The sequence below is a fragment of the Epinephelus lanceolatus genome, chromosome 18 (genome assembly GCF_041903045.1).
Source record: "Epinephelus lanceolatus isolate andai-2023 chromosome 18, ASM4190304v1, whole genome shotgun sequence".
Classification (NCBI taxonomy): Eukaryota; Metazoa; Chordata; class Actinopteri; order Perciformes; family Serranidae; genus Epinephelus; species Epinephelus lanceolatus.
Window position 1 is genome coordinate 37808073 of NC_135751.1, and position 22083 is coordinate 37830155.

Genomic DNA, 22083 nt, shown 5'->3' on the forward strand with positions numbered 1-22083 from the left:
AGCAGTCTGCCTCTTTGATGTTGAGCCCTGCTGAATTAGGCCATCACCAGCGGTGCTCTGCTGCCTGCCTGCACACACTAGTCACATACACACAGTACGCTTCCCAGCACACACATACAAACAAAAACAAACGCATGCCGGTCAGAGAGCATGCACATGCAAATTAAAGTATATATGCCGCTACTCACACAGAAGGAGTGGACATATGAGCCTCAGTACCTTCAATAATACACACTAAAACACATCCAAACATCTCCTGTTCTCACTCTCATCACATTCACACACTGTAAGTCCTCATTTCCTTCTCCGCTTCTCTTTAATAAACATAAATTTGAATTCTTATGAGTGCTTCTCCTCTGAGGCCTCCATACTACAGTACATCAAAGAACGTGCACACACTCATGAACACACACACACACCCGTGCGGGGAAAATGTAGGACATTCAGAGAGAATTTATTCAAGAATACAGAATACAGAGAAGAATTTATTCCCTTTCAATCTGCCCTCGCTCACTCTCTTACAATGGATCGTAGCAAAGTGACTAAGGCAGGAAGCCTCCTGAATTACACATAAAAACAGGCTGATGACCTGACATCTCATCAAATGAACATGATGTCTTAGAATGGAAATATATATACTCTGTTCACAGAGAGGAGTTCGGATATTATTCGATTCAGCTGTAACTTTGGTATCCCATGTTCACTTCCCAAATCAGATGCAGCCCCGACTGAGTGAGTGAGTTATCATGTTGACTGAACATGTTGTAACCAAAACTGTCTGTGAACACTGAAGCTGCAGTTATTTCCAGCCCAATACTTTACTGTTTACTGTTTTCAGTGAAAAAGCTCTAAAAGAACACACAGTCTCCTGCCTGCTGCTGCCAGCACCAAATAGCAGATAGACAAAGTTAGGAACTAGCTGGTGGAAACACATTACAAGCCACACTGTTTTCATTTGTCTTTGTGAAATGGAGCCACACTTTGGACCATTTTGTCCTAAATGCCACAACTCCTCCTTTTTTTTTTTAAAGTTTCCAGCAGTGTAGGTGCAGGAGTTTGACGTCGCTGTTTTGCAATGCTCAACTGTCAGAAAAACGTGCATCACTAAAACTAATCGATGAGCTCAGAGGCTTATGATTCTGATGGATTGGATCTCATCTGAAAGTGGTTCTCGAGTCCCTTCCTTACATACAGCTATTACCTGAAGAGCTGGTGGAGACCAAAACCAGAGCTAAAAGGAGAGAAAACATTGGGCTTACATCCTCACGGCTTCAAATGAAGGCATGGACCACAAGTGATTTACAGACGTGTCAACTTTGGAATAAAACCCACACTTTATTTCTAAGTAGAGTCAATTTCCGAAGCACCACTTTTATTTTGAATCACTGTTTCCTGCTGCGCAAGAGTGAGTGAGTAGCCCCTTTTACACTGCCAGATTTTCGGCCATTTTGCCGGCAAGCTGCGAGCGTTTAGACACACAGAGCCAGATTGGCGAGTTGATCCAAGGTGCCCAATTTTCCGCCTCGTAGGGTAGACATATTGGTGGAACCTTTTTAGTTTATAAAGAACGAGGCGCCCTTCTGCCACGGGAGGGGCTGTTGATGACTTATGGGAGGAGCTGTTGATGACGCTGCACGTGTGAGCCACTGGCGGTGGATAAACAGGAAACAGCTGATAGCAGGAATTAGCGAGCAGCTAGTAGCAAGAAGGCAACATAAACCTGACAGACACTGTAAAGATGAGCAACTGGGGAGACAAGGAATTGCGCGCCCTCCTTGTTCTCGCAAACTAAGAGGCCATTAACCATCAGATGACGGGGATGGCGAGTATGGGCCAGCCGCAGCTTCCCTCGGAGTACGTCACTGTTTACGTCACACGCTGAGCTACACGTTTTGTTACTTGCTGCGCTCCCCGATTTTGTTTTTATACTGCCAATGCTGAAAAAAGACTGATTGGGCTTTCCTGCAAATTTGCACAACTCCTGTTTAAAAAGGGCTTGTGAGGGAGTGACTAACTGACAGCTTCCTAACAGAGACCAAAAACTAGCTCAGCAACATGGCCAAACGCAAGTATGATGCTGAACGTATATTGACCTGTGTGGAACTTGAACTAATGACAAAGGAGAAATCTGGACCAGTTGGGAATCACCGTTTTAGGGTTTAACATTCATCAACCCGGTCTCACCCTAAATTCGTTGAAAACCGGTGCTTTGGCGGTGACTTCCGGCATCGGACACAGAGCTAAAAGGCTGTCCTTTCACGTCAGCATGATACGTGGGTGGACTGCGTTTTTGTTTAATTGCACCTGCCGGCAGTAGGGTGGAAAGGACAACAATGAAAGTGACAGCAATGTCAGTCTGAGGAGGGCAGCTACTAGCCCAACTTTACATACATATATATGTGTATATATATATAAATGTTGAGTTGACTGCTAATTCTTGCTGCACCCAAGTGGCCAAAAATCTTTGACTGCAGCTTTAGTTGAAGTGCCAATTTTTTGTTTCTTAAGCTAAACCATGACATAAACCCTAAAGAGATTATATTTCCCTAATTTTAATTAGGAGTACTGTAGGAGTGTCACTGATTAATTAGAAACACTCCTACAGTGAGACTTATGTAAAACAGCAGCTCTATGTGTGATATTTGTTTTGTGTTTGAGAGAAAAAAAAATTGTGTCAGAGAAATATCTCTTTTTCAGACTTTATGGGCTCACCAACTTTTTCCAGAACTCTTATACCCTGCTGTATCATTAATGGAGAAATGGCCTCTCATAACTTTTTTTAAAGGAGTTATTCACTCTGGATAGAAACGGAGGAATTGGGAAACTGTTTGAGACATTCAGCAGTTTCCATTGTTACATAACTAACAAATAACCAACACCATTTCCCATATTCCTTATCCCACCCCATACCTTATTAACACGAGTATTGTCTCTGTCTCTGTCTCTGTCTCTGGTGGCCAGGAACAGCCCTGTGGTCAAACTGGAGACTGGCCAGGGATCTTTCCATCAATTAGTTGTTTGTTTTTTCCCTCCCTTTCTCTCTCTACGCCACTCTTTCTCTACCTTTCTGTTCTTTACTCCATATCTTTGTCTCTGTCTCATTGTTTCCACTGTTGTTGGCTTGCAAGACAAATGCTTGAGAAAATGGCGTCCGAATGTAGGACACTTAAAAAAGCAAAATTCTTCTTTTAAACGTTGTCATTAAGTAATCGCTCAAAAAGAAACCTAAAAACCTACTTTCTTAACTTGTGTAGTGTTTGTGTTTCTTTGCTTGAGGTTAATGCACCTTTATTTTTTTATTTCTGACGTGTTGGTAATATTAATAATAAATAATAAACCTTATTTATACAGCATACAAAGTGCTTTACAATAAGGGCAGTGTGTGCTTCACATGAAAAAATACGTAATGGACATAAAACAGACAAGGCAATTCAATATAAAAGGACATTTAAAAACACTTTAATCCAGGGTGTTAGATTCCCCGGATTACTAAACAGCATTTCTCTTTTTGTTGAGTCCGACAAGCAGGATTTCAGTTGTGTCTTCATTTAATTTTAAGAAATAGTAGATGAATGGTTGATAAATGCGTGCGGAGAGCAGGTGGCACCAGCGGTCCACATAAGACAATAACATCCCACATTTTACACACATGCAGCTCTGCATACATAAAAATTACAACACACAGTTGTGCCTCCCTGCACTCCATGCCACACACAGCGTGTCATCACTGCATATCAATTACACGGGGAAGTGAAGATCTATTTCTAATTCAATCAGTCAGAGCTGGTGTCACATCCCTCGCTCTGCGGCTCTCTTCGCCTCGCTCTTCCCCGTCACTTCATTCTCACTGATGCATCTCAGTCATCGCAGGGCTGGTGGACACGGGTGTCAGGTTTGTGTGTGTGTGTGTGTGTGTGCATGTACTTCTTTCAAAGAATGAAATAAAGGTATGTAAAAGTATTTCCTGTGAGCAAAAACCTCAAGCTACTCACCGTTCTGAAAACTCATCTGCTTCAGGCATGCTTCTGCAAGTGTTTACATAGCCAACATTGCTACATGTAGCTACATGCTAACATCAGGGAAACACGTACTCTTGGTTGCCAGTGTTGTAAATTTTTTCCTGGATTCATATCATATTCCTGTGCTGTTGTATTGGGAACTTTTATAAGTGATTTTTAATGGGAGAGAGTGCAGATACAGTCATTCCTCGACTGCAAGTACACTGCTGCATGTAGCTACATGCTAACTTCAGGGATGTTGGTTGCTGATGTTGTTAATTTCTCCTGATTTCTGATCATATTCCTGTTGGAACATGTATGGTTGGGTTTAGAAGCTTTAATTTGTGATTTTTCACATTAGAAAGTGCCACTATTTTCTGTTATAGCCATTCCCCAGCTGCAAGTACACTGCTACATGTAGCTACATGCTACTGTCAGGGAAACATTTAATCTTGGTTGCCAATGTTGTAAATTTCTTCCTAGTTTTGGATCATATTCCTGCTGAAATGTGCAGTTGTATTGAGAAAACTTTATCTGTGATTTTTAATGAGAGATAGTGCAGCTATAAACAGTCATTCCTCTACTGCAAGTACACTGCTACATGTAGCTACATGCTAGCATCAGGGATTTTGGTTGCTGATGTTGTTAATTTCTCCTGACTTCTGATCATATTCCTGTTAGAACATGTCTGGTTGGGTTTAGTGATTTTTTTTTACAGTAGAAAGTCCCACTTTTCTCTTTTACAGTCATTCCCCAGCTGCAAGCACACTGCTACATGTAGCTACATGCTAACATCAGGGATGCTGGTTGCTGATGTTGTTAATTTCTCCTGATTTATGATCATATTCCTGGTGGTTGGGTTTAGAAGCTTTAATTTGTGATTTTTCACATTAGAAAGTGCCACTATTTTCTGTTATAGCCATTCCCCAGCTGCAAGTACACTGCTACATGTAGCTACATGCTAACGTCAGGGAAACATGTAATCTTGCTTGCCGATGTTGTGGATTTCTTCCCAGTTTCAGATCATATTCCTGCTAAAAATGTGCAGCTGTGTTGAGAAACCTTTATCTGTGATTTTTAATGGGAGAGAGTGCAGCTATAAACAGTCATTCCTCGACTGCAAGTACACTGCTACATGTAGCTACATGCTAGCATCAGGGAAACATGTGATCTTGGTTGCTGATGTTGTGGATTTCTTCCCATTTTCAGATCATATTCCTGCTGAAATGTGCAGTTGTTTTAAAAAACTTTAAAAGTACATTACTACTTGTAGCTACATGCTAATGGGATATCAGATTGTCCAAGTTCAGAATAAACTTGTCACACCCGAAGCAAGACAATTTGTAGGGCAAGTTTGGTAGAGTCCTGTGATTCAATCTAGCATAGGGATTTATGGATGAGAGATACATGTGTTTGTTATTCTTTTGTGCCAGAGAGGACCACTCAACTTTTTTACTGTATACAGAATACAGTGGTGAGTGTCATATAGGATCTCCAGTAATGAATGCTGAACTGAATCTAGGGGTTTGAAAGTAGAAGCTGCATCACTATAATCTAGGACTGATAGACTGCCTCAACTATACTTTTCCTACAATTCAAAGGGGAAACTGGATCTATTTCTTGACAAAACTCTAAGTTTCAAACTGTCACAATCTCTTATAAAAACAGCAAACTGTGTTCATGCGTCTGTTTGTCAGAATGTACGGAGGAATATGCACAGTGTGTTTACACTACAGGTTTGTGAATGTGCTTGTTATTTTGCCTGCCAGCTGTCCTCATGTGTATTCTAACAGCCTATATTAGGTAACGTTTGTCTCTGTCCTGGGTAACCTGCACATCTAAAAGCTTCATGAATATATTTATTTTAAGCAGAAACATTATGTAATGAGGGCTGATAGAAATGCGCAAATGTTTATCCAGCCTCAGCTAATCATTACATCCCACAAAGAGCTTATTTAGCATCTGACGTCACATTCGGGATACTGTGTGCAAACATTATGTTTAATCATCGGAATCAGTCCCAAAGGGCCGTGATGTGCCAGGGTTACAGGAGACTTATAATTAAGTGATAATGTTACCCACTCCTGATGAGAAACGATACTGATTTGCATTTTCTTTGCCACTTTGACACTTCAGAAATGTATTTTTATGTCCAATATTTAAATGGAAACTTTCTCTCTCTCTCTCTCTCTGTCTCTCTGTCCTTCAGATCATAACCATCTGAACAACGCAGCCTTGTCTCCCCTGGGTCCAGCCATGGCCTTGTCTCACCCTCACAACAACCTAGGAATCGGTTTCAACAAGTACACCTCGCTTAAGGCCGTGGGTGAGTGGGATCACACACACACACTGCTGAGATGGAGAAACATGACCTTACAACCACCCGTATGCACGTTTGAGTACTTACTAATGGATTAAACTGGTGAAGTGAACATAACAAGATGGCTACAGAGCACAGGCTTAATGTACAGAGGTCAGTGAGGTCAGATACTGTGCTGCATAAACTCAGTCAGGATGATGAAACATACTAAGTGCCCCCCAACACACACACTGAGCAGGAAAGTGGTTAAGGAAGAGCAAGCACCAATTAGGATAATGATTTTTTTATGAGTCCGACTCAACCATGTTGAGTCATGACTCATGTTTGAGTGCTGTGGCTGATTTAACATTTCTCCATATGATATCAGATCATAGCAGCCATGATGTAAATATTATGACTGTTCAGCCTCTCACATGACAAACTCATGTCATGTGTGAATATGTGACAGGGACCAGACAGGAACTATGAAGACGAAGATGAAGCATGAAATATAAAAACACATAACATGCATAACATAGTGCTGCAACACAAAATTCACCACTACAAGGACAAACTACAGTGAGTTAGATGCATGAATAGAGTGAGAGGAAGAAGCTGTTAGCAAAGTTCTCCTCTGTGAAATGATAAGCACAGGTACAAGACTGGAATCTTAATAGCATAACTTTGGTATTTGTATATCTCCACACTGGCATCCGCTGTCACCGGCATTATGTTTTCAGGTTGTGCGTCTCATTCTCCTGAATATAAAAAGTCCTTCAGGATGATCTGATTAAATATTGGTTGTCAACAGTAAAAGGTCAAGGTCACTGTGACCTCACAAAACATGTTTTTGGCCAAAGCTCAAGAATTCATGTGCTAATTCCGAGCAAAAATTTCACACAAATATCGAATAGAAAATCATGAAGAGATAAAACCGGGACTTTTTTTTTATCCAAAAGGTCAACTTCACCGTGACATCATAATGTTATGCAAAAACACTTTCCGTGCCTATATTAAACGTCATAACTCAGGAACAGAATGGGAGACATGAGGTCAGATACTAGTGGTGATACTAACCTTGGGCGTCCACCTTGAAATTGTGCCGACTGTATAGATCATACAAAACAACAAACAACGATAGCAGTAAATGAAACATGCTAAGGCGTAGATCTTCTGTGCTGCCAGGTTAAAGATGTGTGTGAAGCAGCCACATTTTAGAATATGTAGCTGCTTGCAGTAACAAATTTTGAGGCTGTTTCTGGTCGAACAAAAAGGATCTCTGTAGGGATCCTTTCCATAATGTTGTCAGACACTTAGAACAATAATCTATGCTTGTTTGTGACAAAAACAAGCATTTATATTGTGCTTTCAGACCTAGAGTCGTCTTGCTTTGGTCTGAATCAGGGACTCATGTTGTCACAAAGTTGTATAATTGCCTAGAGTTGGTTCGTGTTCTCACGGCAGCATTTACAAGAGGACCAGATCAAATGCCTTGTGTGAGAAAGCTGCTCTTGATTGGTCAGAATTTCCATGTGGGAAAAATCCAGGAAGTAAAGCAAACGTTGAAGAAGAGTACACTTGCAAGATAAATGTGACACTTTCTAATGTCACAATGGAGGGACAACTACGCAGGTTGATTTTAGCGCTGCTCATCGTGGACTATATTGCTGTCATTGTTCATTTTAGTCAAACCATACAGTTTGAAAACGAGGCGCGGCTCCAACTAGAAAACAATGTTTTGATGCATTGGATGTGCTGAATGTGCATATTAAGGCAGTACAGGAGGAGGTGCACATTAATAATCCTCCAGGACTGTAACATGCTCATGTTTAACCCAAACAATGTGTCATGTGACTGCAGTTGCTTCACATCCAGGTCGGAACACCTTCTCACCACAAACCAACCGCACCAGAGTTTGTTTGTAACCAGACTGAGACCACCTCTTCAAGAAGGTCTCAGTCTGGTTGTTTTGGTGCGCACCTGAGTGTGATTGCTGTGTTCACACCTGCCCAAATGAACCACACTGAGGGGGCAAACGAACTTGAGTTTGATTGAACGGTACCAAAAAGGGCAGGTGTGAAAGCCCCGTTAGTGGACGTACATTGACAGTGCCTGTTTCAGCTGCAGCTCTCCCTCAATACTGAACCAGTTTCAAAAACTGTTGCTCCCATTAGTCACTTAGACACAAAAACACGGGAAAATATGGTCCAAGTTGAAAAATACCAAAGTTAGCCTTAAGTGGGGCTCATCATGAAGCACGAAATCAATGTAAACTCTAATTGTGTCCTCTGCAGCTTAATATCACACACTTCACTGAAAAGCTATCTCTGTTGAACAGGAGATTTGCAGCATATTGTAGATTTAAAACAGCAGCTGTGCCTTTTTGCACTAAAATGAATGGTCTATATAAACCAACACACATAACTAAATATACTGTGTGTGTATTTATGTAAACTGTTGCATGCTGTGCGCTTTTAACTGAGTAAATAATGTGTTTTATAATGTTATGAAACTGGGGAAGTCCTGTATTGAGCAAAATAGACATTAGGATCGTTGTTGCCTCACAACCATTAAAAAAAAAACCCCTGTTTGTTATGTGCGGGTTAGTCATCTGCCTGAAGCTCAGCCACTATAATGCTGACAGTTATTGACAACTTGCCGTTCTGTTAACAGTAACTGTGAATCAGCTGTGGAAAAAAAAAAGGTACGATGATGGCATAAATTCGCTGCTGATGATGACATAACTCACACAGCACTGGGATGTCAGCTGGTAGAAAGGATAAAACACACATTAGTTAGGTGCTGGTGTGTGGTGAGTGACAGCAGTCTGGACGGCAGCAGTTTGAAGTGACTGGTTCAGGCCTCAAGTTTGCCCTCTGGCTTGTCCCCGAGAGACACACTGAGGAAATACACACATAACCATACACATCATAAACATGTCCGAAGCACCACACACACACACTATGCTTTTTCCTACTGCACAGGCACACATAAGGGGAACAAACATGTACAGAGACACACACATGTACTATCTATCATCTGATCACTGCAGACAGATAAGGACACGGTGACGATGATGAGGAGAGACAGTTGGACACATGTACATGTACTGTTCATTGACACAATATGCAAATATATAGAGACAGGACTGCCCGTCATAGCTGAAGAGTATTAGACACTAAAACTAAAGAGCATGAGGCAAAGTTTTTAAGGACAAAGACATACTCTGTTGACTGTTTGCTTTAGTGTCTGTAAAGCTTTTCCACGTGGCAAATAACACAGTTTACTATTTACTTTCTGAAAGAATGGGTCTTTGATTTCAGAAAGTGGTAGACCATCAGTGGATGAGGTAGTCAGGAAAAGGGCCTCTTCTTCTAACATGTAAGAGCATAGTTAGACATAAGTATCAATTGTTTTAATTCCTCTACGCCGGCAGTAGCTGTTGCCTGACACATTATGTTTTCAGGTTGTCCGTCCTTCCGTTTGTTCCATTCTTCTGAATTCGATGTCTCCAGAGGGCCTTGAGGGAATTCCTTAAAATTTAGCACATTGACTTGGCAAATTTGACTTGGACTCAGTAACAAACGTATTAGATTTTGGTGGTCAAAGGTCAAGGTCACTGTGACCTTGCATCTACCTCATTCGCATGAACAGGATATCTCAAGAATACCTGAAGGAAATGTCCTCAAATTTAGCACAAATGTCCACTTGGACTCTATTATGAATTGATTTAATTTTGGTGGTCAAAGGTCACGGTCACTGTGACCTTGCATCCACCTCATTCTCATGAATGGGATATCTCAGGAATACCTGAAGGGAATGTCCTCAAATTTAGCACAAATGTCCACTTGGACTCTATTATGAATGATTTAATTTTGGTGGTTAAAGGTCAAGGTCACTGTGACCTTGCATCTACCTCATTCTCATGAACAGGACATCTCAAGAATACCTGAAGGGAATGTCCTCAAATTTAGCACAAATGTCCACTTGGACTCTATTATGAATTGATTTAATTTTGGTGGTCAAAGGTCACGGTCACTGTGACCTTGCATCCACCTCATTCTCATGAACAGGACATCTCAAGAATACCTGAAGGGAATGTCCTCAAATTTAGCACAAATGTCCACTTGGACTCTATTGATTTAATTTTGGTGGTCAAAGGTCACGATCACTGTGACCTTGCTTCTGTCTTATTCTCAAAAACGCCTTTCAGGGGTTTCCTCAAATTTGGCACAAACATCCACTTGGGCTCAGGGATGAACTGATTAGATTTTCGAAGTTTCAAAGATGTTCAAAGGTCAAGGTCACCATGACCTTGCAACCATCTCAGTCTCATGAATGGGATATCTCCAGAACATCTTGAGGGCACATCTTCAAATGTGGCACAAACATCAAATATTACCTTTGAAGGGCAGGGAAGGGAAGGGAAGGGAAGGGAAGGGAAGTGTTTCTGTGGTGATCTGGAGAATTCAAGGATGAGGCCGATCATGGAGTTCTTTCTTAATGCACGTTTCATTACGAGCTCGGATCAACATGGCTACATGCAGAAGCTATGTGATGATTGTGAACAGAGAGAGACACAGCTTATATAGGATGATGCTCTGACACATTTAACTTGACCTTGGGCCAACTAAAATTAGTCTAACTTGTCCATTCATCAGTAAGCCTAGCACTTCTGACGCCATGACATCTGTCATAACGGAACATGATCCCCAGGGGTCTTGACCAAGTATCCATTGGTCAGTGGAGATGTAAAAATACATACTGAAGGAAAGGGAAGGGAAGGGATCGGACCACAACACAACACAATCAAATAGAATGGAATGGATTTGCAGTTGAGAGTAACATTAAGAAGGGAAAGGCCAACAAATTGAGTTTAAAGTGACTGTACAGAGGAAGACTGGGAAAGAGAAAATCTCATCTCATTATTCTGCTCAGTGAGTGAGAAACAGAGGCCGACTGCAGCAGCAGCACCCCCCTAACTACTCAGCACTGAGAAGGCAGATATATTTCACTGAAGACGACCTCAAAATAACAAATCCCTCACACGTTCGGGTGAAGTGCTCCTTTCACCCCTCTCTCCCTACGTCAGGGTATTCAGTTCTGTCTAATGACACACCAACAATGAATCAATCCTCTTTGTGCCCCTCTGCTTGGTATCTTCTCTTTTTGTCTCCCTCTAACACACACACACACACACACACACACTTCTCTGTATTTACCCTTTTGTTCTAGTACAGTTCTGATGTGGCAATGTGGGTCTACATGCTCTTAATGATGCACCTTACATCTAACACCCATCCAGCATTTCCACACATTGATCAAAATGCATTCACACACACACACACACACACACTCTGTTAACTTCTCTTCTTTTTTAATCTCTCTGTAGCTCCGTTTCTCACTGTTACATTTATGCACACACCATGTACATATGCAACATAGTAGTTGACACACTGATAGATTCCAGATAATGACAATGTCAGGAAAACAAACCAAAAGTAGAGTTACCGCTTTGCGGTTTTATGCCTCCGCGAACCTGTCAAGTTGCAGTTACACCTTACATCCATCTACCCCCGGCAGCACAGAAGATCTATACAATCAGCACAGTTTAAATGTGAGCACACGAGATTAGTGTCACCAATTCAGTATCTGACCAAATGTCTTCTGTTCCTGAGATATGACGTTCAGTCATGGCCAGAAAAGTGTTTTTTGCAGAACATTATGATGTCAACGTGAAGTTAACCTTTGACCTTTTGGATATAGAATGTCATTACTTCATAATTGTCTCCTATTAGATGAAATTTTGTCATGGTTAGTACATGGATTCCTGAATTACGTCCAAAAACATGTTTCGCGAGGTCACAGTGACCTTGACCTTTGACCACCAAATTCTAATTAGTTTATTCTTGTATCCATTTATATGTCTGTGCCAAATTTAAAAAAAAAAAAAAAATCCTTAAAGGTGTTCTTGAGATACCACATTCACAAGAATATGAAGGGTGAGGTCACAGTGACCTTGACCTTTGACCTCAAAATTCTAATCAGTTCATCCGTGACTCAAAGTGAATGTTTGTGCGAAAATTTAAGAATATCCCTCAAGGTGTTCTTGAGTTATCGTGTTCACAAGAAAAAGACAGATGAAGGTCATGGTGACCTTGACCTTTGACCACCAAAATCTAATCAGTTCATCCTTGAGTCCTAGGTGTTCTTGAGATATTGCATTTACGAGAATGAGACACATGCGGTCACAACAAATTAGGCCTTTTTCCGATTAAGACGTTTGATACGCCGATATCATTCTGGTTTTAAAAGCATTGTTTGGACATGTGTACAGGGCATTTGGGATATGCATCTCAGCTGGGGTTTTTACTGCAGTTTGCAACACATGGCCTTTTGCCTGTTTACAGTCTGTGCTGTGCGTAGCCATGGATACATTTTAAACAAACCAACTAGCTAACAATTTGCAAGGCTCGTGTGAAAATGTATACCCAAAAGTAAACCCCACATTTCTGATCAGAAAAAGAAGCAAACCTACTTTTAAATAGGAATGCACCGAATATTCGGTAACTGAATATATTCAGCCGAATATTGCAAAAAAACACATATTCGGTATTCGGTGGAATAAGTTAAAAGCAAGGCCGAATAATAGCGGCGTGTTTTGATAACGCAATCAAACGGCGTGCCGTGACGGGCGGAATAAAATGTCGGTAGTGTGGCGATCCGTCCGTCACGGCACTCGCATTTGCGACTAAAAATAGTTTTGAGCGAGCAAAATAGGCTTAAATCATTCAGCACGCTGTGTGAGCAGCCTACAGATTTCAACCACCAGCAGAAACGAAAGGCGAATCCCATCGGTTGTGGGTTGAACGGGGGTCACAGACACAGACAGTAACGTTAATGTATTCCTGTCAAATACGGCGGCCATCGGCTTACCGGGCGACGGAGAAGTCGCTTCCAATAATATCCTCTTCTTAGCGTCATGACTGCCCAGAAGTACCTGAACAGCCGAGCCAGCGGAACACAAGTATGTGATGTGTCAGAGGAGAAACGAGCTGTTCACGGCCCACAAACCTCATCGCACTTTAGGGACTGTTCATTACTTATCAAGGAACTGTCAGGGGAGGAGGGTGGCTGGTTGATTTTTATTTTATTTATTTATTTTATTTTGATCCCCCCTATGTTCATCACTTATTGATGCTGTTTTTGAAGTATGAATAAGTCAATAAGTAATTTATTCCATTGAAATACCATTGATGTATTATAGAAAAGTGATTTATCTTTTTATAAATGACAAAAGGCACATCTGCCTCATTTTCGTTGTGGTATCGTGATACTACTCAGAACCATGATATTTTCATTGGTATCGTACCGTGGGATCCAATTTTGGTACCGTGACAACACTAATGTGGAGGGGGTTCATCTGCAAAAACTAATGAAAAACTAAACAATGATATTCGGTACTCGGTATTTGGCGAAGCGTTTAATAATATTCGGCTTCGGCTTCGGCCACAAATTTTCATTTCGGTGCATCCCTACTTTCAAACATTATGAAAGACTTGGATATGAACAGGTTTTTGGATATGCACAAATATCGTAGCATCAACCTTTTCAAGAGGGTGGTTAAAGGAATGTAAGAGGGAGGCTGTGCACACACAGTCAAACAAGAATCTCTGAAGAAATCCTGTTTTGATGCAAAGAAGCAAAATGACAAGCAACTCTAGTCGTTCCACTTTTCCACATTTTGACGTGTTAAACAACATGTTAGGGTCACGTTAATCGGTATATGCACGGCTGCATGTAAAGAGCTTAGTAGGAATTTGTCTTTTTCGGAATAAGGGCAAAAACCGGAACATTTTGTGCATGTAAACATACTCATTACGTTGCAAGTAAGAGTCATCACACCAGTTCATATAATTGTCCAAGACTGGACCGTGGCTGACCTTAGCTCCTGCTGACACTCACTGAATCATCAGCATACTTGATTATAAACCTTTTCACACAGGCTTATCAGTTCTCTTGCTGGGCGATAAACAAGGCACCAGGTCCAGAGATCCTGGCTGTGTGGACAAAGTCATGGCTAGGACACACAACAGTTTGGTTGGGATAGCTGACCATTTGCCAGCTGAAACAGCAGGGACCTGGACTTAGCTGCTTTGAGATCTTTATAAACACATTTGGACTTAATGCAGCTGTTAATGGCACCCGTTTGTTACCTAAAATCTCTCGTGGAAAGCAAGACAAGAGGTAAAGCATGAGAAAAAGAAGCAGGAAGCATAAAAGGGTGGGAGAAATGTTAGAAAAGAAGAAATGCACAACAGGTCAAAGAGGTCTGGACTTTCTGACAGCAAACCTGCGGCAGGTGTAGCAGCAGGACTCTGGCTCAAGCAGCTCTGATGTATCTGTCTTAATTAAAGGAAGACAGGTGGACTGGCTGAAAATGTTGGATAAAGATGCAAAAGGTTACAGAGTGAGAAAGTGGGAGGACAGGTACAGAATGAACAAACTGAACGAAGCCAGAGGAGGAAGAGATGAACTTACTTGGTAGAATTTAGATCATCTGGCTTGGCCTTGAGGAAGCAGTTTTACATATTTGTGTATGCGTGATCCATATAGAGCTCCATTCAGGTGCGTGTCAGGTCTCCAGGAAAGAGAAAAGACAACATAAGCCGGAAGGTGGAGGGATGTTCTCAGAGAGGGTGTGAAAAATTGTTTGCCAGGATGCTCGGTCGTCTCGTTCTGGGCCAAGATCCCCTGGAGTCTTTAATTAAAGTGTAATAATCAAACAGCCTGAGCACTATTTCAAGATGCTGTAGAAAAATGAACAGTACATTTTCTAAATTGATTTTTACAGTAAGCAAGCAACATCTTAACAAATACAATCATTTGAGTCTCATTTGTTTCTTTTGATTTAGAATCGCCTCAGAAACAAGCACATCTATCTACAGACCCACTGAGCATGTTTACACCTGGTATTAACATGGTGATCTGGACACAAGTGAACAGCCGAGACACATCGCTTGTGTTTATCGTGACTCCAGCTGACTGCTTGTGTTTGACTTTTGTTACTGCCTACATCACTCACGCTGGAGGGTAAAAGGGCCCCTTTGACACTGTTGTAACATCCGCACTCTTGCTAGCTGCTTATTGGCATGCTAACTACCATACTCGGGTGCCATGCTGTTGTTCCAGTGGCCCATAATTCCAAAGCCTCAGCAGTCCGAAAACTGTTATTGGACATATTTATTAGGGGTGTAAATCACCAGCTTCATCACGATATGATATTATATCGATTTGTTTGGATGACAATACGATGTTTGCCGATATCACAAAGTCTGTCACGATACGATTTTGATTCGATTCGATTCAGGAGCCTGCGATCAATATGACGCGATATCATATGCCCATCTAACACAATCATTTACATCAACATCTAGAATATGATTTGACCATTTTATTTCTGAGCTCTGTTTGTTGTTTGAGCGGAGGCGCGCTTGCCCAGAAATAGTGACACAGACGTGCTATGTGAATTTCAAAATAAATGTGTATCTTTAAGATGACGATATGGATCGATGTTTTCATTTTGCATCGATATAATCGGATCGTTAATCAATGAATTGATGTATCGATGTGGATCGATGTATCGTTACACCCCTACTATTTATATATCAGCCCTTCATCCCCAACCAAACACCCATTGTTCCAAAGGGCCATTTTCCCAAAAATGTGCTTTACAGTCTCCCATACAGAAGCACACAGCTAATTATTATGCAGAAAGAATGATGTCATCGGACCTTCCTACTATGGCAAAGGCACGCTATTCTGCCTCTGATTGGCTTACCCTGGTAGTCCAACACATTCTCATCCCAAGTCACATTTAGTCGCTTTGTGAGCCACGTTTCACATCAGCTGTTGATGTTCTGAGATGCCGCATCCAACGTCCGGACATCAATAAAAGTAGATGGTCAGGTTTAGGCGACAAAAACACAAACAAACATCATGGATTTGCTGTACATTTATACAGGACACAAACAGCAGGCTCCCAGGTGAAAGTCCTGGGTCTGTTGCATCCATCCACCACCCCTACTGCCCGCCCTATAGAGAATGTCCAGCTCCTTATATCACACTGTTACCGGCAGCATACCGTCCAGCAGTGTATTATACCACCACGACAGGTGTGTCTGGCCACGTTATGAACTGACATGTCAGGTGTCTGAGGCCAAAACTACTTACAAAGCAGCTGTTTTTGATGACTTTGAATGAGAACAGGCTGGACATTCTTACCCTAACCTTAACCAATCTCACTACTAATGCCTAGACCTAACTAACCCAACCAACAAAGGCAACAAGTGCTAGCCAATCAGAGGCAGAGTAGGGTGGGTTACGCCTTTGCCATAGTCTGGAGGTCCATTGACGTCTCTTCCTGAGGCTTCCACCATTTTTTTTCCCTTTAAAGGGTTTTTTGGGGGGAGTTTTTCCTTATCTGCTGTGAGGGTCATAAGGACAGAGAGATGTCATATGCTGTAAAGCCCTGAGGCAAATTGTTATTTGTGATATTGGGCTTTATAAATAAAATTGATTGATTGATTGATTGTTTTGCATGATAATAAGTAATATGCTTCTGTTTATACCGCTCTTTGGAACAATAGGCGTTTGTTTTGTCAGCCACATGGGCTTTCAGTGCAGTGGGATATTTTTTGGATTATTGGGGCTTTAAACTTATGGGTTGTTGGAACAATGAGCAGTAACCCAATTTGGTTTTGTCGGCAAAGCTGGAGATAACACTGTCAGCAGAATCCAACACATCTCCATTCAGAGGGCAAAACGATAGTCAGTCACGCAACACTTTCTCCAACTCATCGTAAAAAGGACAAGTTATAGATCATTGTGTGTGTTGTCACTAGAACAACCACCACGTCCTGCATTGAAGACGTAGTCCTTGTCAGGGGTCGATCAAGACACATCAGCATTGCCACAACAAAAGATATGTAGTCTCGTGCGTCCCAGACCACTTCTGCAAGTGGTTTGAGTGATCAGATCACAAAGTGTCTTGGTGGTTGTTCACACTTATATTTAGCTCTGTCCACTTGTGATCCGGTCACCCCAAGATGCATGTTGTTAGCAGGTGTAAACAGACTCACTGAGGGGGAAAACTTTGTGACTCAATACAAGATTAGATATTACATATTTTTGCAGTGCGGTTGCTGCATTTTTGAGACTGCGCTTCAGGTCACATAACGGGTGAAAAAAGTTTTTGTATTTTTTTATGATCTCAAATTCCACAGAAAGATGGCTTTGAAAATAGAGAAACTCCACTGGTTCAAAGTTTTACACTTGAGGATAGGGTTCCTTTACGAGCTATGATCAGTGGAGTGCCTGTGGAGACCAATGAGCACATTTTCTTCAGTAGTATTTTTATGAGGTGGAATGGTGATCTCAAAGTTTAGTACTGAATCTATCAGTCTGAATTACACAAGCATGTGCATACAGTGGTGCAAAGGATGTATATGTACAGTACAGGCCAAAAGTTTGGACACACCTTCTCATTCAATGCGTTTTCTTTATTTTCATGACTATTTACATTGTAGATTCTCACTGAAGGCATCAAAACTATGAATGAACACATGTGGAGTTATGTACTTAACAAAAAAAGGTGAAATAACTGAAAACATGTTTTATATTCTAGTTTCTTCAAAATAGCCACCCTTTGCTCTGATTACTGCTTTGCACACTCTTGGCATTCTCTCCATGAGCTTCAAGAGGTAGTCACCTGAAATGGTTTCCACTTCACAGGTGTGCCTTATCAGGGTTAATTAGTGGAATTTCTTGCTTTATCAATGGGGTTGGGACCATCAGTTGTGTTGTGCAGAAGTCAGGTTAATACACAGCCGACAGCCCTATTGGACAACTGTTAAAATTCATATTATGGCAAGAACCAATCAGCTAACTAAAGAAAAACGAGTGGCCATCATTACTTTAAGAAATGAAGGTCAGTCAGTCCAGAAAATTGCAAAAACTTTAAATGTGTCCCCAAGTGGAGTCGCAAAAACCATCAAGCGCTACAACGAAACTGGCACACATGAGGACCGACCCAGGAAAGGAAGACCAAGAGTCACCTCTGCTTCTGAGGATAAGTTCATCCGAGTCACCAGCCTCAGAAATCGCAAGTTAACAGCAGCTCAGATCAGAGACCAGATGAATGCCACACAGAGTTCTAGCAGCAGACCCATCTCTAGAACAACTGTTAAGAGGAGACTGCGACAATCAGGCCTTCATGGTCAAATAGCTGCTAGGAAACCACTGCTAAGGAGAGGCAACAAGCAGAAGAGATTTGTTTGGGCCAAGAAACACAAGGAATGGACATTAGACCAGTGGAAATCTGTGCTTTGGTCTGATGAGTCCAAATTTGAGATCTTTGGTTCCAACCGCCGTGTCTTTGTGAGACGCAGAAAAGGTGAACGGATGGATTCCACATGCCTGGTTCCCACTGTGAAGCATGGAGGAGGAGGTGTGATGGTGTGGGGGTGTTTTGCTGGTGACACTGTTGGGGATTTATTCAAAATTGAAGGCACACTGAACCAGCATGGCTACCACAGCATCCTGCAGCGACATGCCATCCCATCCGGTTTGCGTTTAGTTGGACGATCATTTATTTTTCAACAGGACAATGACCCCAAACACACCTCCAGGCTGTGTAAGGGCTATTTGACCAAGAAGGAGAGTGATGGAGTGCTGCGGCAGATGACCTGGCCTCCACAGTCACCGGACCTGAACCCAATCCAGATGGTTAGGGGTGAGCTGGACCGCAGAGTGAAGGCAAAGGGGCCAACAAGTGCTAAACACCTCTGGGAACTCCTTCAAGACTGTTGGAAAACCATTTCAGGTGACTACCTCTTGAAGCTCATGGAGAGAATGCCAAGAGTGTGCAAAGCAGTAATCAGAGCAAAGGGTGGCTATTTTGAAGAAACTAGAATATAAAACATGTTTTCAGTTATTTCACCTTTTTTTGTTAAGTACATAACTCCACATGTGTTCATTCATAGTTTTGATGCCTTCAGTGAGAATCTACAATGTAAATAGTCATGAAAATAAAGAAAACGCATTGAATGAGAAGGTGTGTCCAAACTTTTGGCCTCTACTGTATATTTGAGATAATGATTCAGCCATAAGAGCATGGCATCTGGGGTTTAAATATTCACTCAGGGGAAGACATCACATAGCTGAAATGAAGTGCACACTTACTTTCATTGGAAAAAGTGGAAAAAGAGGAAATTAAAGAGCATAAAGAAGAGTTTTAGAGGTTAAGGATGCAGATCAGGACATGTACTGTATTTAATTTGGTCAGCATGTCACAAAGGAAGAAAAGTCACTTTGATTATTAATGAAATTATTGTAAAATTATAAAAGGGGTTGCAAACTGCACCTAAATATTCTAAAATTAACATACAGGAAATATGAGATGTAGAAAATTTACACAATAAAATCTAGCAGAGAACTACAGACAAAAACCATTAGGCCACAATCACACAGAAAGTGTTTTAGTAGTAGTAGTAGTTTTTGCCAGAGTGCGCTGAACTCAAGTTGAAAAAACTTCAACTCAGAGCAGAAAAGTGCCCCATATAAGCTCCACGTTTTTTGCCATTGTCCAATCGGATGATTTTGTGGTGGTCATGACAACCCTTGGTAAACAGTGGAGGAGAAGCAGCAGGTGCTCAATCACTTGACTCCACTGTAGTTAGTATTCATTTTTGTTATGCTAGGTCCGGCATTAGACAGCAGGTTGTCAAAATCAGATGATTTGAGAGGCGGCCATTTTATGATTGTCACAACAACAAGTTTACAATTGGTAAACAATGGAGGAGAAACTGGTGTTAGCAGTTGCTGGATACCCAGAGCTATACGGCCTGATGATAGACAGCAGGTTGTCAAACTGCCCCTGAGTCATCCTAAAATCTGCCTGTAAACGTCCATGATGGAGGAGAAGCTCCTGGACCAACTGGTGGTACTCCCCATGATCCAGCCTCTTTTTTAGGGTCTCATGTACCCACACAGATCTCTGTTTATCTGCTGACAGCCTCTCACCTGCAGCCAGAGCTACAGACAGTACCCTCTGCCTCAACATGGCAGCAACTACACACTCATTACTGTGAAGTCACTAAATAAATAAATGGTAGATTGATTACATGGGAAGGTTAGGGTAGGGAGGTGATCATGTGGTTGCCTGGCAACAATAAAAAGGCACAGCAAGGCCCTGATCACACAGTTGCAAGTTGCCAAATACAAAGTGGACCGCACTGCCCTTTTTTTGTAATTAAATGCCATTAGTAAAATAAATAAATAAATAAATAAATAAAAAGAGACTGTCAGCAGATAAACAGATCTGTGTGGGTACATAAGACCCTAAAAAAGAGGCTGGATCATGGGAAGTACCACCAGTTGGTCCAGGAGCTTCTCCTCCATCATGGATGTTTCCAGGCATATTTTAGGATGACTCAGGGGCAGTTTGACAACCTGCTGTCTATCGTCAGGCCGTATAGCTCTGGGTATCCAGCAACCACTACCACCAGTTTCTCCTCCATTGTAACTGTAAACTTGTTGTCGTGACAACCACAAAATACCCGACGAATAGGAAAAAGAGTTGATATGGGGCCTTTTTCCACTCTGAGTTGAAATTTTTTCAACTGGAGGAGTTCAGAGCGCCTCTGCAAAAACACCAGGCGCCTAGAGCGCAGAATGCGAGGTGCGTCACGACGCAAAAGCAGCGAGCAAAAAGCTTCATCCTCATAAAAAACATTTTCAATTTCTGTGTAATTGGGGCCTTAGGATGTAAATGTTATTTACAGCTTATGCCACTGTGATGTGCTAATATGCAGGTTCTCTCAAAATTACTGTTCAAACATAAATAAATTACACTGAAGACAGTGCATTGTCAAATCCTTTGCAGGGCCCAGTTTCAGCAGTTCCAGTGCAGTGGCCCAGATTGAGCCCACAGGCCTCGCTTTAGGCTGCTGCTGCTGGATGGAGAGCAGAAGCTGATATTTTTTTGGAGGAGAACAGAATAAATGAAATACAGATGGAAAGATTGGAAAACAAGAGAGAGGGAGAGAGAGCAGATGGAGGGTCTGTGAAACGGAGAGGGAGGCACATAATACTGTCACAGAGGACCCCGCTGTCAGGTGCTCCTGCTGGCAACATGTGTGGAAACACTCAAATGGACAGCAACAGCAGTTGTTGTGGGAAGAAAGGGTGTGTTTAATTCATTGTTTCTGTGCCGTCCCAGATTCTCTCGCCCTGTCCTGAGATTTGAACCAAATTCTGCTGCTGTAGCTTCAGCTGCTGTATGATGCACCCAAAAGATACACACAGTGTTACAGAAACTGAAAAACAATAAAACGGCTCCAAGAACTCAAGGCTCCAACAGCACTCTGCATATTAAACATGCATTTGTAGCAGTACGTAAGATGAGTGTCTTCACGTCACTGTACGAACAGGCAGCCGGTAAAAGCTGCCAAAACCATGTGATGCACTTTACTTCACAGACGCATACACTCCAAGCAGCTTATTCCCGTCACAATGAGCGGAGAATGTATGTAAATGTGTTCTTTGTTGCACAGTGCTGACACACATGCATCTGCGCACGCATGTTCGTAAATATAGGAACCCGCAGACACAAATACACACTAATCCTCGACATGCTCATCCCCGTCTTGCAAAATTCAAATGAAAGCAAAACTCTTTTGTTAATTCTGCTCATTCTTAGTCATCAAAATTGTGATATTTTATTGC

At 41.8% G+C, this 22083-nt stretch overlaps 1 protein-coding gene across 2 annotated transcripts in view; it reads left to right on the top strand.

Moving 5' to 3' along the window:
• LOC117267961 (protein shisa-8) overlaps positions 1 to 22083 on the top strand; it is a 191519-nt gene that overhangs the window by 159312 nt on the left and 10124 nt on the right. For both annotated transcript variants that reach the window (XM_033644050.2, XM_078161281.1), the window contains one exon: positions 6208 to 6324. In XM_033644050.2, the coding sequence (XP_033499941.2) occupies positions 6208 to 6324 (117 nt within the window). The remainder of the gene's footprint in view (positions 1 to 6207; positions 6325 to 22083) is intronic.